Genomic DNA, 16,404 nt, shown 5'->3' on the forward strand with positions numbered 1-16,404 from the left:
GCACTGAGGCAAATTAAGTTGATATAAAAATGAAAGAGTAAAATTAAATTGAGAAGGTGGTTCTCATATGAGAAATATCAGATATAACAACATCCAGGCTCTACTATATTGTTTGGAAAAAAATGAGAATACTAATTTGTAGTGCTCCAACCTTTTCTGCAGGAAGATGTGACACATTCAAGGTAGTATTTCTATTATTATATTCTCTAACCTTGTAACTTTGAAAATATTATTTGCATAAATAAAAAATATATTAAAAATTCAGATAAACAATATTCAATGTAAAAGATCTAAAACATCTTTTTTGAAGACTTTTTATTCTTTGTTGGAAAACATAGCTGCAAATTTTAATTTCTCCTCTACTATGCTGAAGTTCAAGGACTTTGTAAACGATTAGTAAATTGGACAAAATACATGACACAACTGTTTTCAGACACTGGACAACTGGCAGCACAAAAATGTGATTCCTAAGAAAAGATAAACAAGTGAGCTGAGCCCTACAGTTCCCTGAAGGTACGTACATTCTGGAAAGCTAAGTAGCGGGGTGGAGATCAGGACAGTGTCACTGTTGAGGAGACAGAGGTAAGAGTTCAGAAGAGCTGAGGTGATCAGAAGCTGCAGGCCAGGGACAAAGAGACGAAGTACCTATGTAGAAACAGAGCTCTAGAAATCTGCATGGGGTCCCCTTGAGTCTTTGCTGAATACTAAGCCAGTTATGTGTACTTTGAGCCAAGAATGAGAAGCTGCATGGATAATTCCTGGAGTTCACACAGGGCAAGGAGACTTTGGAGCTCTAACCAGCGTGAGTGAAAAAAGTTCTCAATGATCAGCAGGGGATTCAGTAGCAGAAGCACTGTGTCTCAGTGGTAGTGTCATAGAGTAAAGGCTACTCTAGAGTTCCCCTAACCAAGCATAAGAAAAGCCTCAAAAGGATCAACTATCTGCCAGAACAAAGCTCAACACTCTTTAAAAGAATAAAACAAAATTCAGCTACTCAACACTGTAAAAATCCACAATATCTCATACCCAATAAAAAATTACTAGATTTCCAAGGAGGAAAAAGTGACCCATAACTAAGAGAAAAAGCAGTCAACAGAAAGAGACCCAGAAATGAACAAACGTTGAGATCAGCAGAATATGCTCAATGTTGAGGACATGAAATAAAATGAACGTAATGAGGAAAGATACCAAAGAGATAAAAAAGATACAAAAGGAACTTCTAGAGTGAAATAAAAAAAAAAATGCAACGAATTAACAGAAGATTAAAGAAAAAAAAAAAATCAGTGAACTTGAAGACATAGCAATGAAAACTGAAGCACAAAGAGGAAAAAAGCTTTAAAAAATGAAACAGTCTTAGTGACCTGTGGGACAAAATTTAGCTTTCTAACATACTTGCAATTAGGGCAGGGGGCAGCAAAAATGATATCTGAAGAATTAATGGCCAAAATATTTTTTGATTTTAATCAACATTATAACTCCACAGATCAATGGTGCTCAACCAGCTCCAAAGAGGAAAGATACAAGAAAAGCACACCAAGATACACCATAATCAAACTGTCAAAAAACATGGGATAAAGAGAAAAATCTTGAAAACAGAGAAAAAAAGATGCAATATATACAAGATAACAATAATAGGAATTACCACAGACTTCTCATCAGAAATAATGTCAGAGGACAAGAGAATGAAATTGTTAACGTGCTCAAAGGAAGAAAACTAAAATTCTATATCAAGCAAAAGTGTTCTTCAAAAACGAAGGCAAAATATATTTTCAGACAAATGAAAGCTGAATTTGTTCCCAGTAGACCTGCATTACAAGAAATTTTAAAGGTAATTCATGCTGAAGAAAAACAGTACTAGATAGAAACTCAACTCTATGCAAGAGAATGCAAAGCACTGGGAATGGTAAATATGTGGATACATATAAATTTTTACATAAATATAATTTTTTATCTGTTTAAAAAGTTTTAAATGATAATTGACTATTAAAAGTAATAATGCATTGTGAGGTTTCTAAAATAGAAGAAAAATACATGACAAAAATAGCAAAAAGGTTGGAGGGAGATGACTGTTGTTAAGACATATAAAGTGGTATGTTATTTGAAAGCAGACTGTAATAAGATAAAGATATCTAATAAAGATAAAGATATTGTGAATCATAGGGCTACTAAGGAAAAAAATACAGCAAAGCGGTACAAGTAACAAGCCAAAAGAAGGAATAAAATGGAATGCTATAACTACTCAATCTGATAGAATGCAGCACAAAAGCAATAACAACAAAAAAAAGATGAAAAGATAAAAAAACAAATGGCAAAACGGTAAATAACTATATCAATAAATATATTTTTGTAAAGGGTAGAAACACTTCAATTAAAAGTCAGAGATCCTCAGATTGGATAAAAAAGCCAAACCCAGCTATACGGTATCTATAAGAAAACCATTTTAAATATAAAAACACACATTAAAAGTCAAAAGATGGAAAAAGATATACCCCCCCAATCACGCTTGGGAGGTATTTGTCCTGGCTCCACAGATTCCCCTGGGCCCAGCACAAAAATCCCTTTTCTGTCTTCCTAACTGGTCCACTGCCCACTCCCAGCAAACGAGGCAGCAGTACCCTTTTACCAATTTCCTGGTCGCTCAGGTTCTAACATAGGCAATTCCCTCTACCTGTTCCAAGCTCTTTCCAAGACAATGTTAGCAGACAATTTTAGATTTTCTTTTTAGTAATTATTTTTCTCTTATCAAGGTCTTTATTAAAGCTATGTTATCTTTTCAAATGTTGTAAATTTAAAAACCATTGAAATTACCTGCCAGTTCTTCATGTTTCGATTCATTCTCATGTTTATCTTCAGTTAGTTCTATATCAGCTTGATTACTGGAAAAACATTTACTTAATTTAGTATTACATGTTAATAACACACTTCCATGCAAACCTTTGTGTATATTTTTTAAAAATCTCTAACATTATACAGTTCTTCTCAAGTACTCTTGTTCTACGTTAAAAATCTGGGAGCTGTAAGGAAAATGTTTTGAACATAAAGGTTCCTCAAAGCCTAACTGTAGCTGCCAAAGTAACACAAAGGAAAAAAAATGTCATATTTCTTAACTTAGTACACATACACAATTTTAGACATAATTGTGTGTCAATTTACACGTCTCAGGACCTAGATATCCTTTCTACATGAAAGATTAGGAAATGACCGAAAGCTATGAGACGGAGTGAAGTCTACATGGAGGCCAGAAAAACATGCCAGGGTCAGCATTCACATGCTAATACGCAATTTAATCCTGAAATGGAAGCAGAACAGGAGCCTTAAACCACGAAACACTCAGCAAGGTGACAAAGGAACTTGCGCAAGTTTTCATTATATCGGATATATTAGTTCATATACTGCTTTCTTTCAAACCAAGGAATCAGTTCTACCTTTTTCAGTCCATCAACTCTGTCTTTAATGACATCATTAGCAGATCCAAGAAATTATAAGACTATCATAATAATGGCAGCAAACACTTAATATTGCATACACAATAATATGCTGTACTCTGATTAGCCCGTTTTGGAGCAGAAATATCAGCAGTTAAGAACACTGTTAAGAAGTCAGAAAAAGTTAAGAAATACTGCAAATGGGCTAAAACTCGTGACCAACAAACCTGTGCATGCCTAATCTGGGTTGTCACTGTTGGGAGAGGCAGTCACCATGGGCCCTGAGTATCCCTGCATGTTTCTGCTTGGTGTGCCATAAACGAGCGGCATGGACCCCTCTTTCCTAGGTCATTTCTCAGGGTTGTGTTTGCAGTGAGCAACTCTGAGAGATGAGGCAATGTTTCCGTCCAGACAAAGAGCAGGCTTGTTCCCACTCACTACGTAAGCAATAAATCCTCAAGCTCAGTGATCCTCTTCTGTAAAGCAACCCACCACACATGCAGACAGCCATCATGGCTGTATTGCCTTTGTATTGCTGTGGGCCCTGTGTGGCACGGAGAACTGAGGCAAATAAACATGACACTTTGGTACTGCTCTTGTGATGAGAAATGAAATCCTTCATTTCTGACCCAGGAATCTTGTGTTTATTGTCAGCATCCGTAAAACTGGCAGGCTAATTTGTTAGTTTGCAAGTAGGGTGGGTAAAAATCTCAGACCCTACAAAGTCCATGAAAGTCACTGTTTTGTCCACTGTCTATAAGAAACTAAGCATCTTGAAGAGACCAGGCACTCCAATAACCACAGGTTATGATTCTCCTGACCCTTAATTTAATTCTAGTTTGGTGATCTTAAAATCTGAAGACTGTAATCTGACTTCCATTTATAATTTAAAAAATTAAATGGAAAACTGAAACTAAGGAAATTAAGATATCAGGTTTCACAAAGGTCTTAAGAATGTCAAGGGTCTACTGTACTTAGAGGACCAACTCAATTAGTAGAATTTCCAGGATACATGAGGTCTCCTGATAATCATTAGGGTCAACCATACACAAAGGCAGGACACAGACCAAATCTGTCTTTGCTCCTTGGCTCCCCCTTCCCTTTCTGTTCCTGTTTCCCGAGTTTATAATAGCTACCGGGACTCTTCTTTACCTTACTGTGGAAAAGCACTTAATATATTACTTTCCTAGTACGGTCTTTTTGATAATGTGCTCTTAGTCTCAATAGTATCTCAGGCATGCAGTTTCCGATACCTGGAGGCAGAGTGGGCTCTCAAATACAAATCAACATACCCTGTGCATATATAAGAAAAACCCTGACCAAAATAATGAACAGAGAATAGAGTTAAAAATAAGCATTAACTTTTGTCTGATACAATGTTTACCGATTTAAGTCCATGCATATACCAGCCTTCCAAAAATATAGAAAAACACAGGGGCCGGCCTGGTGGCGCAAGCGATTGGGTGCGCGCGCTCCGCTGCGGCGGCCCGGGGTTCGCTGGTTCGGATCCCGGGCGCGCACCGACGCACTGCTTGGCAAACCATGCTGTGGCGGCGTCCCATATAAAGTGGAGGAAGATAGGCACAGATGTTAGCCCAGGGCCGTCTTCCTCAGCAAAAAAAGAGGAGGATTGGTGGATGTTAGCTCAGGGCTGATCTCCTCACAAAAAAATAAATAAATAAATAAATAAATAAAAAATAAAGGCACTGATTTAAAAAAAAAAAAAACAACACAAAAATCATTTAACGATTAATTTATATTGTATTTATCTTACCTGTTTAAAGCTTTAAAATGTATGGAGTCATTAGAATCCAACTCCTTATTCAATCTTGAGTAATCAATGGAAGATGTTAAGCCTTTCTCAAGCCTGGCAAAAAACTGCTCTTTTTCCTCTTGTTCTTCTAACGTGTCCAATCCCAATCCTAGAACATTATGATCGAGCTCTGAAACTACCATCTCTAAATGGAAAGCACAAATATATCTTATTAACATACAGAATTTTGATAAAATTTTAATGATGCATTTATTTACATTATATCGTAAAATTCTTAAAAATTTAAAACATACTTTACTTAATCTCTTACCCACCAAATATAGATTTATATTTACAATGTATATGTAAGGTTATAAGGCTTCTCGAGAGGTGTAATTCTAAACCTTCTAGGAAAATATTAAATCTGTCTACATGTTCCAGTAAAGGAGGCTCCAAGAGAGCTATGAGTTAATTTTTTACAAAATTCCGATTATAAGCATAGTAACTAACCTGTCAACTCATATCCCTCATATTTCTTACCATTTGTTTCTAAGCTGTCAATACTTAAGATAGAGGTTCCACTGCTCTTAAGAAATTGAATCCTCTCAGCAGACTCCTCTTCCACATCCATAACAGGATGAGAAGTCCTCTTTGTTTTCAAATAGCTTACATTCGTTCCAAGCAGTCCTAGAGATGGGATTTAATAAAGTTGAATATTTATGTTAAGAAAATTGTTCTGACCACCATACCAACACAGTAGTACTGTTATACTAATTTTGTGGACAGTAGCTACAAAATAAATCTAGTCTACTAAATAAAAAGCCATCAAACCAAAAAGTCACAAAATAAAAATTACAATTCTATTTGCAGTGCATCTTATTAAATGGAATCTTTCAAAAATGTACATAATGAGACAAGATTTTTAAAATTATTTTGAAGCACAAGTGGTTAATACAGTATACCACAGCACTTAAAAGAACATCGTCTGCCTTATGTGCAGGAAGAGTAAGGAAGAGTAAGAAATAACCAGGCAAACTGGGAAAGGGTGACAATTCCAGGTGGGAGCAAGAGGAGGTACAAGGGTCCACAATGGGACGGGCAGGCCACATCTGAGGATGCAGGGAGGCCAGTGAGGTTGATCTAGAAAGTGAGCGTAGGCTGGGAAGAAATAAGCCCAGAGCAGGAGTCGATGGTCAGACTCCGCTCGTTCTCATAGGCAGGGGGTGGAGTTTTGTTCTTTATTCCAAAAACACTAGAAAACACTGGAAAAGTTATGCAATATCAAAATTTCTTTACCCTAATAGTAGATATTTGTTGTAAAAAATTGATACATATACGGAAAAAGTAAATAACTATATTGTGTGATATAAATATTAAGATTAGAAAAATATCACTTTTGCTCAGAAGGAAGCCTTATTAAGAAGTCAAAAATTCTGATTTTAATTTCTAATTTGTGTCTTCTTGAAAGGGTTCAGAATCAATTTATTTTACGGCCCTGCTTGAATAGTGGTTTTAAAGGATCAAATAATAACCTCCACACAGCTGCAGAAAATCAAGAGATATATCTGTAGACACTTCAAATGAAAACGGGCATGTCAAGGTTGGGGTGCTGTTGTGGCATCTGTCCAGGGTCTCACATCAGCTCTGAAGCTGGACTCAGGGACCCACACTAACCAAGCTCATGAGAGACTAATACAACCGAAACCAAGATCCAATTTAGTTATTTCTAATGAAGAGTATAACCAGTAGCAGGATTAGATAGTTTCACCCTCTAGGCAGAACATTTTATCCTCACAGCAACTGAAAGAGAAAACAAAATTATAGGGTTGAGGTAGCTCAATGTTGACATTTAATGGCGTCTATCTAAGATTGGTAATGCATTCCTCTCCTCAAGAGGGGTGTTCAATTCTCCCTTAGAAACTTCTATACTCTTGATGGCAGGAATCATATCTTGTCTTTGTATACTAGTGTCTAGTACTCAGAACATAACATGAACTCCATAAATGTCCAGGTTACACCCTTGGGCAGAGAAACTTTCTCCCCTATTTTCAACAGACATTGTCAAAGTTTGCTTCTTAAGTATTCTTTGTATCCTTTACTAATTAAATCCACTTCTGACTGATACATTCTTTTAAAAAAATTATTAATACCTTTAGTCAAGTTACATTCAAGTGTTGGTCTAGGATCTAGTCTTTCCCTTTAGGGTGAGTTTGCACATTCCATCTCTGATTCATTACTTTCTAGAAAAGAGACTTTAATGTTAATTAAGTCTCAAATCTTCGTCAACAACTCCAATAGTACTTCATCATGTAATATCCTTTTTAAGCACCAACGGGGGGTAAGATTCTAAAAAAGAATTCTTCACGTGCAAAGCATTTTAGCATTACAGCATGGTTTGAGGATTTATTTTAAAAAAACACACTGAATTTTTCAATAAGGCAATTCTTTATTGTCCAGTATTAAGAAGAACAGAGAAGTGATTATCAAATTCATTCTAACATTCATTTATTAAACACATTTATTATTTACTGTTGAGGGTCAGGGGATACATGGAAAAAGAAGCGTTTCCTGCCCTCACAAAGCTCCCAACCTCAGGAGGAGCCCCAAAGGTTACAACTACCAACACAACGTGTACGTGCTATTGCAGTGTTCTGACTTCAAAACACGGGAGGCAATAAGTAATTGTGTTGACAAGGGAGCTAGACGAGTTAGGGAAGGATTGCAAAAAGAGGTAATGCCAAGCTTTACTGGACAGGAAGGATGAGAGGAGAGGCATTCTAGTGGCAAGAAAGCATGAGCTAAGGCACAGCGGCATGGAGCCACTGGTGTTTCGAGGAGATATGGAATAACCGAGTGTGGCTGGAGCACGTGAGGCTAGAAAGGAGGAGTCCAGTCAGATTCTGCAGAGCCTTAACTGTCACATAAAGGAATTCGGGCTCAATTTTAAGAGAAAAAACAAAAACCGGGGGTAAATTCTTCCCCTAGAGAAGAGATATAGAAATCCTATCAGTTTATAAAATGGTGCTTAATAATCCACAAATAGTGCAAACATAGGTACTTAACAGAAGTAGTCTGGGGTTCCTTATGGATATAGCAGTATCATATACAGTAGATATACCGAAGAAAACACTCCAGAGAGTAATTTACCATTTGTAAAGATGTGACTAGAAATAGTTCTGGGAAAGGTATACACATATGCCAGACAGAATCAATAACGAGTTCTTTACTATTAAGGCAATAAATTATTTTTTTACTATTGTTATTAACAGACTGTGATACCAAAATCTACAGATTTGTTAAAATCTTCCAATGTGATGACATTAATACATTGTCAGAATATTTTATTAAATCACCTTAAATCAATTTACCATTAAACATGATAATATAAAAATATACCTGTATTATTCACCATCTTAATTTGAGTAAATATAAATTATCTCAATGTAAAATAACCTGATAATGCAGAAACACAGATTCTCAATTATATAATAAGTATATAATAAAAAAGATAAAAATCAATTCATACACAAAAATTCACACTATTCACACTATTGATATTATTTTCTTTGTATACTTATAGTACAGTAACAAAATCCAAATTTAAAAGTCTTGACTGACCCCTTGTGGCCAAATAATTGGAAATTAAAAATCAGCAATATTTACCACCATCTCCAAAATCATCTTCAGTTATCCACCATGGCACTGTATCTTTCTTCTTCACTTCTTTTTCAGGTTGTCTAGGTGTTTTGCTTGAATTTTCAAAAGAATCATCTGAAAGCTGAATCAGGTACAAACCAGTGAATTTAAGTTCAAGAATCCCAGATTCATCACTAGAAATGTTTCTCTTACTTCTGTCACAGTTCAGCTATCACATACATGTTTTCAGCAATAACGTATAAATTCACATTTCTAAACATACGTTGCCAAAATAATTTACAAATCAAGCATACATCTCTGAACATTGATTTCACATCCAGAATTAAACATGTAAACCAACCATGGAGAAAAACGTCATCAATAACAACAAAGAAATAAAGAAAACTTGATCAAGAAATGTAATCAGGAAAGGGGAAAAAAGAAGGATACAATCCTCTTCTACACATTCTCTAGGGTCTAAGAATAAATAACAACTGAGCAAAATTACCTACCACCACTCTAGAAGAACACAGAATTCTAAGACTGGGAAGAATTGAGTTTCAGGTGTTTACCAGAGAAATTAGTGCTTTGTCACAATGATTAAAAAACTTTAAAAAACTTTTGTCTTTTCTACTCTTCAGATCCAAATTTTACTACAATCCTAAATCGCTACTCTAACCCTAATCTACCCCCCTCATTCTCAGCCAATAACTCGGCCTCTCTCTTTACTGAGAAAATAAAGACCTTCAGTCAAAAACCAGCCTCCTTCCCCTCACTCCACCGCTAAACTCACCTGTTAAGACACTGCTTTCCTCTTAGAAGAGAAATTCCCTCCTCCACTCCAAGGGAAACCTGCAGGGGGGGGTCCCTTCTCACCTCTCCAGGCTCTCGCTTCCTTGGTTATGCCATTTCATTTCTATCTTCACTCCCTCCTCTCTCTCCTCTCCCTCCTTCCCTCAGATTATAAACCTGCTCATCACTGCATCCCCAGGGCCCAGCATGGCACCTGGCACAATTGTGGCATGGAAGAATGAACACTCAAGTCTACTCTACTTTAAAAAATAAAACAAGCAAAACAAAAACAAAACAAAATAAACAGGGAAAGTTCCTTATTCCTACCTTCTTTTCACTCCACCTCTTTATCACTTTTCCTTTATATACCAACTTCTCAAGTTCACTGCTCAACCCCTTAAAATCTGGTTCCCATCCAAACAGCTCTCCTCCTGGCAACAAAGGCCTCCTAAATGCCACAAATAAGGGACGAGTGTCAGTCATCTTCCCTGATAACATCATGGAATTTGATATGGTGACCAACTCGTACTTCTTGAAACTCCCTACCTTTGACTTCACAGCATCACTTCCTCCAGGTTACACTTCAGCTCTGTGACCTTTCCACCGATCTATTTTAATAGCTCTTAGCTCTTTTGCCCATTTCTTTAACTCGAGACTTCCCCAAGACCATGCTCATGGGCCTTTTTATCCTCATTCTTGTCTTAAGATGAGTACAACCATGTTTGGCTGCTCCATTGACCTATAGCCACCAGCACACAAAGAAATATAAAGCTGCTTTCTGTGTGGTGGGGACTGGCCTTTTCCCAGGAACTGGCCTTTCTCCCACGGCGAGAGTTGCAAGTTGTAACATTTCAAGGCTCTTGGAGCGTCGTAGCACGGGATGGACTGGCCATCTGTGCCGGGCTAAGACGATAACCAGAGAGAACAATGCACGTACACAACTACTGGGCTGGGACGTTAGCCAGGGAGCTCAGTGCACGTAGGCCACTGATAACCATTTGTGCATGGAAACACTAAATGCTTGCTCTGCAAACTCTGTAATTGCTTACTCTGAAAATTATTGATGGTATAAAAACTGCTGGAAGCTGAGACCTGGTGAGAGCTCCACCTGTGGAAGGGACGCCTTGCCCAGGACGTGTGATCCCTGCCCAGCCTCGTCGATTGACAGGACTCTCCTGGCAGTGGGGCGTGGATATTGTGAGTAATTGATTTGATGTGAAGTAATTGATTTGATATGAAGTAATTGATCTGATGTTTTCTCTTTTTGGTCAACCTGGTGTTTCTCTTTCCGGTTGATTTGTGTCATTTCTCTTAAGTCGATGTGGATGTTTTCCCTTTCCAGTCGAGCTGATGTTTTTTCCCTCTTAATATTTGACCTATTCGGATCTGTTTGCAGACTATCACCTTTATTATCCTCTATATAATAAAATATACCTTCAGTTCATTTGTTTGGAGTGGAGAGTGTCTTTTACGTCTCCGATCAAATCCCTGAACCTCTCATAACAATTCTATACACCTTTTTTGAGGAAGAAACCAACATTTATTCCATGCCTGCTCTATGTCAGGGTCTATACTCAGGTTATCTCAATCTTTAAGCAATCCAGCAGAGATTTATTGATGAGGAAACAAGCTCAGAGAGGTTAGGCAACTTGCCCAAGTTGCTACTATTAGAAAGTGTTACAGAGCTGAGATTCAAACCAAGGTCTCTCTGACTAAAACCTGTCCACTTTCCACTACACTGTGTAGTCCACCAGTGAGGACAATGTTACCTGAGTGACCTTTTAAACTTGAAGACAACAACACACATTTCCACCTGCCAACCAAACAACTCTACCTCAATGACTTGTAAGAATGTCAATTTTAATTTAAATGTTCAAAAGGAACTCACTGTCTTACCTGAGAACCAGGCAGGAGGATGGAAGGCGGGAAGAAAACTATTCTTTATCCTATCTAAATTTTAATTGTTTCGCCTTCCATTCCATCTCTAACCTTCACCATCACCTTGAAATGTTCTGTTTTTCTCTCTTCCCTACATCTCACTGTTTATCAGATTCTGATAACCTGCCTCAGACTAAGTCTGTTCCTCCTAAACCTCAAGGCCCCATAGAATGCGGAAGAAGGAGAATACATTTTTGGGGCCAGGCAGATCTGAGTTCAAATTTCAACTTCCAAATATGCTAGCTCTGTTGCTTAGGGAAAATTACCCCTGTTTTCAGTTTATTCATCCATTAAAAATAGTTACAGTACCACTGACCTTGCAGGGTTGTGCAAGATCAGAAAAAGATCAGAAAAAGAAATGGAGAGTCCACTCTACTGTCTAATACATAGTAGGTATTCCTCCTTTCGACAATCTTCCACACTGCTTCAAAAACTACTATCATTAAAAATAAAACGAAACAAAATGCTGCTCCCCAGATAATAACAGTGCTGGTGAGGACATGGAGAAATTGGAACCCCAATATACTAATACACTGCTGGTGGGAACGTAAAATAGCACAGTCACATAGAAAACAGTCTGGCGGTTCCTCAAAAGGTTAAAAAGGTTACCACACGACCCACCATTTCCACTCCTAGGTATATACACAAGAGAAATGAAAACATACATCTACACAAAAACTTGTACACAATTGTTCAAAGCAGCATTATTATTCATAACTGCCAAAAAGTGGATAGAACTCAACAGCATATTATTCAGCTATGAAAATAAGTGAAGTACTGGTAGATGCTACAACATGGATGAACTCTGAAACATTATGTTAAGTGGAAGCAGCCAGCCACAAAAGACCAAATATTGTATGATCCCACTTCTATGAGATGTCTGTAATAGGCATATCTTCAGGGACAGAAAGCAGATTAGTGGAGCCTAAGGCTGGGGAAGGGGGTAAATGATAATGGGTACAGTGTTTCTTTCTGGGGTGATGAAAATGTTCTAAAAGTGATTGTGGTGATGGTTGCATAACTCTGTGAATATACTAAAAACCACCCAATTGTACATTTTAAATGGGTGAATTGTGTGGTATGTGATAACTCAATAAAGCTGGGGGGAAAAAATCTGGTCCCACCAATCTCCTTAAAAACAAAGATATGTAAACCATACCTTTGAGCAAACTGTTTGAACAATAATTTATCAAAATGACCAAAAAAGTTAGCATAACTATAAAATCATGGTTTTCGTTTTTAAAAATGAGACACTACCTTATCCAAATCTCTAACATGAGATAACAGCTTTTATGAGTTGAGGCTGAATATGAGAGGAAGAGGAAGGGAGGGAGGGAAAAGGAGGGAGAGGGAGAGTGTTGGAGGGGTGGTAATGGGGGGTAAAAGGAAAAAAGTTGGCCTATACTGCTTTTTATCTTTTACAATGAAAATACTTCCTATAAACTTAATTTTCAAAATGTGCACATATTTGATACAAAAAAATCAGTTTTTCAAATGGGAAGTGAAACTCATATCCTGAGTATCTACTACATCCTGGCAATCGGTAGATGCTTTTTTTAATCGGTACAACAATCCTACAAAGTGTTGGCATTATTTTTTCTGTTAGATAATGAAACTGAGGTTCTTTCTACTTCATCACACATCCAACTCCCTTTATGAACAAGAATGTTAGTTAAAATGTGACTCTCCTGAATGCTCTGCAAGGCTTCTCCATCTCTATAAATACCTAGGATGTGGTGTAACCCTCTAATTTATTCATTCAGCAAATATTTATTAAGCATCTATTAGGTACTGCGGGTAGAGCAATGAACATATAACCATCACGTATAGACCATACACTCTAATAATGGGAGGCAGAAAGCAGACCTACACAGGTAAATAATGAATGGTGCTAAGTGCTACATGGAGAATTAAATACATGGTATACTAAGAAGTGACTTGGTGGTTACCTTTTTACTGGATAAACATGAAAAAAACCTCTCTGAGGTAGTGGTATTCAAGATGAGATCTTCACCAGCTAGGTGAAGAATAGGGGAACAGCACTATTGGCAGAAGGACAGCTAGTGCAAAGCTCCTAATGTGAAACGAGCTTGGCATGTCTGAAGGAGAAAAAAGGCCACAGTAGCATTAGTGGGTAATGGGAAAGAGTGGTATAAAGTCAGTGAGGTAGACAGGAGCAAGATCATCCAGGGCTTTGTAAACCACGGGAAGGAGTTGGAATTTTATTCTGTAGGTGATGGAAGGCCAATAGAGTATTTTACACTGGGGAGGACCAGAGTCTGATTTATGCGACCAGAGTCTGATTTATGTAACAGTTCATGCTGGCTGCAGTTTGTGGAAGGAACATGGGACAGGCCTTGGGAACGGTTGCAGTAGCCCAGGTGAGACGATGGTGTCCTGGACTAGGATGGTGGCAGTGGAAAAGGAGAGAACTAGAGGGATGAGAGAGATATTCTGGAGGCAGAGTTGACAGCATGGTGACAGACTTACTGCATCTTAGAGGTGAAAGAGAGAATTGAAGGCTGAGTTTCTTATAAGATAAATTTACAATGCAGCTTTTAAAAATATAAACTTACCTCTTTCATGAACTGTTCAAACTCTTCATCCAGCTCTTCTTTGGAATAGTGAGCCATAATCAATCATAATTTTTGCTTCCCAAAGTAAACATTCCAAAATATTTACAACACTGGAAACACTAAATAACAAGAGATAATAAACATCTTCTGAGGAAACCCATTTCACATCATGAAAACAACCAGACTTAAACCCCACACATTTCTCTTATGATTTAGTATATAAGCACAATTATTGACCAGTAAACTGGACAAGAGATTCCTAATTCATTAATAAAACTGATTTGGAAATGCAGCTTTCACTGTTTGCCTTGCACTTAGGGTCCAGAATTACATTTTCATTGTTAATATCCTATTATTAAAGGGTGGCCCCCACAATGTTTCCTAAGTCTATACATATTAGTGTGTGTGTGTGTGTGTTATTTAACATCCCTTAAACAAACCAGGTGCTCTCAAGGAATCTTTTAAAAATTATAAATTAGCAAATCCAAAAGACTGTTTCTTTTTTACAAAGCACAAGACAGAGTTTGTGTTGTCTTCTCATTCAGCTAGTTATTTACCAATCCATATAAATAGTTTTGCAAAATAGACTGTTTCCAGATATGGACACGTTTCCAGATAGACACAAATGGAATTTACTAAGACTCAGAACCTACCTAAAATAAAATTAACGGCGCATACAAATCAGAACCAATTGTTTCTTTTGGAGAGAAGGAAGACCAACAAAAACTATGCAATGGTGGGGCAAGCCGGGGCTTAGCAGTTAAGAGCGCGCTCCGATACTGGTGGCCCGGGTTTGGATCCCGGGCACACACGGACTCACTGCATGTTGGGTCATGCTGAGGCCATGTCCCACATAGAGCAACTAGAAGGATGCACAGGTATGAAATACAACTACCTACTCCGGCTTTGGGGAAAAAAAAGGATGACGACTGGCAATGGATGTTAGCTCAGAGCCAGTCTTCCTCAGCAAAAAGAGGAGGATTAGTATGGATGTTAGCTCAGCGCTGATCTTCCTTATAAAACAACAACAACAAAAAAACTATGCAACGATGATTTGCAAGGGCAAAGCTCTCCCCTGCCTCTCTAATGAACCCAACTTCAGATCTGCCCCAGCTTCTGGACTGTAGATCCCGGAGACAGCTCAAACCACAGCTTGCTTTTGCAGAGGCCAGGGAGGGTGCTTGCCCAGACTGGGACAATACTTTGCCCAACCTGCAGAATAACACCTCCTCCCCCCAACTGCATTTCTGATCAGATCAGGGCGTATGGGGTTAAGGTCTTGGCCCCAAATTCTTGAGCAGAGGCGGATCCCCGCAATGGGCCCTCAGCTCCGCGAGGTCCCAGCTCCGGGGAGCGCGGGTTCTGCAGCTGGCGAGAAGACAAAGACTCCCTTGCCATGGAGTCCGGGCAACGGAGGGGAGTGACCGGGGACACTAAAGCCCTGAGGAGCGGATCTGAGGACAGCCCTGGCCACGGTGAACCGAGTGGGAAGCAAGTGCCCACGCCTCACCTACTTTCGCTTCTGAATTCCGCGCTTTCCCAGAAGGTCTGCGGGGCCCAAGAGTTGCCAGGGTAACAGACTTCAGCCGCCCGGCTCTGGAGTCACATGACCCAGCTGGTCACGTGGCTCGTGGGCCCGGCGGGACAGCGGTTTAGTGCTTTTTTGCGTCTACGAGCGAAGGGTGGAATAGCCGCGGCTGGGGTACTCTTGGGGGTAACGGCCGTCGCTGCTGCTCCAGTAGAGACTCCGTGGCTCTATCTGAGCTCCTTGGAGAAGTGGACGGTACGACCGGGTCACGAGAGCCGGAACTCGGGCATGATGGGGATTGTAGGCCCAGCCCGGGGCTTCCTGGGAAATGTAGTTTAGCTCCCCTAGTCGTATTCCCGCACTTCTCTTCCTAACATTCCCCAAACACTTCTTGTTTCAGCTCGCTGCTTTCTAAGCAGAAGTTTAGAAAAAATGTAATTTATTGGATTTCCTCCACGTGCACAGCCGTGTGGGCGTGGTGAGAGAAACTCAAACCTGTGAGAAAGAGCTCTGCTGACAGGATAGGGACTCTGTTCCACCATCTAGTGGGCAAGACGTTGAAAATACACACAAACACACCTCAACCAGCTACCGGTCTCAGAGCTTCTGTATGGTTTCCGGCTACCCCTCCTTTTCCCCCGTTCTATAGCGGCATCTTACAATTAATTTTGGGTTTTTTAATTTTAATTTTTTTTAACTATTTCTTACTCAAAAAAAAAAAAAGAACACAACACAAGTTGGAGTTTCAGAGACAGC

The 16,404-nt window shown here is 38.8% G+C and overlaps 1 protein-coding gene across 6 annotated transcripts in view; it reads right to left on the reverse strand.

The window, feature by feature from the left end:
* CEP162 (centrosomal protein 162) overlaps nt 1-15,868 on the reverse strand; it is a 91,128-nt gene extending 75,260 nt beyond the window's left edge. For 2 of the 6 annotated variants that reach the window (XR_015555217.1, XM_004422082.3), the window contains exons 1-6: nt 15,635-15,868; nt 14,121-14,239; nt 8,842-8,956; nt 5,719-5,865; nt 5,200-5,383; nt 2,809-2,876 (exon numbers count right to left, since the gene is read on the reverse strand). Coding sequence is in view for 5 of the 6 variants with exons in the window: in XM_004422082.3 (XP_004422139.1) it covers nt 2,809-2,876; nt 5,200-5,383; nt 5,719-5,865; nt 8,842-8,956; nt 14,121-14,177 (571 nt within the window). In the remaining variant the exon portion in view is untranslated. Of the gene's footprint in view, nt 1-2,808; nt 2,877-5,199; nt 5,384-5,718; nt 5,866-6,710; nt 6,939-8,841; nt 8,957-9,933; nt 10,051-14,120; nt 14,240-15,630 lie in introns of those variants that run through there. The other 4 variants (XM_087443838.1, XM_087443839.1, XM_087443841.1 and 1 more) reach the window with 4 other exon arrangements.
* Nucleotides 15,869-16,404: the final 536 nt, after the last annotated feature.

This window comes from Ceratotherium simum, chromosome 19, assembly GCF_057802395.1.
Source record: "Ceratotherium simum simum isolate JZ-2026a chromosome 19, ASM5780239v1, whole genome shotgun sequence".
Lineage (NCBI taxonomy): Eukaryota > Metazoa > Chordata > Mammalia > Perissodactyla > Rhinocerotidae > Ceratotherium > Ceratotherium simum.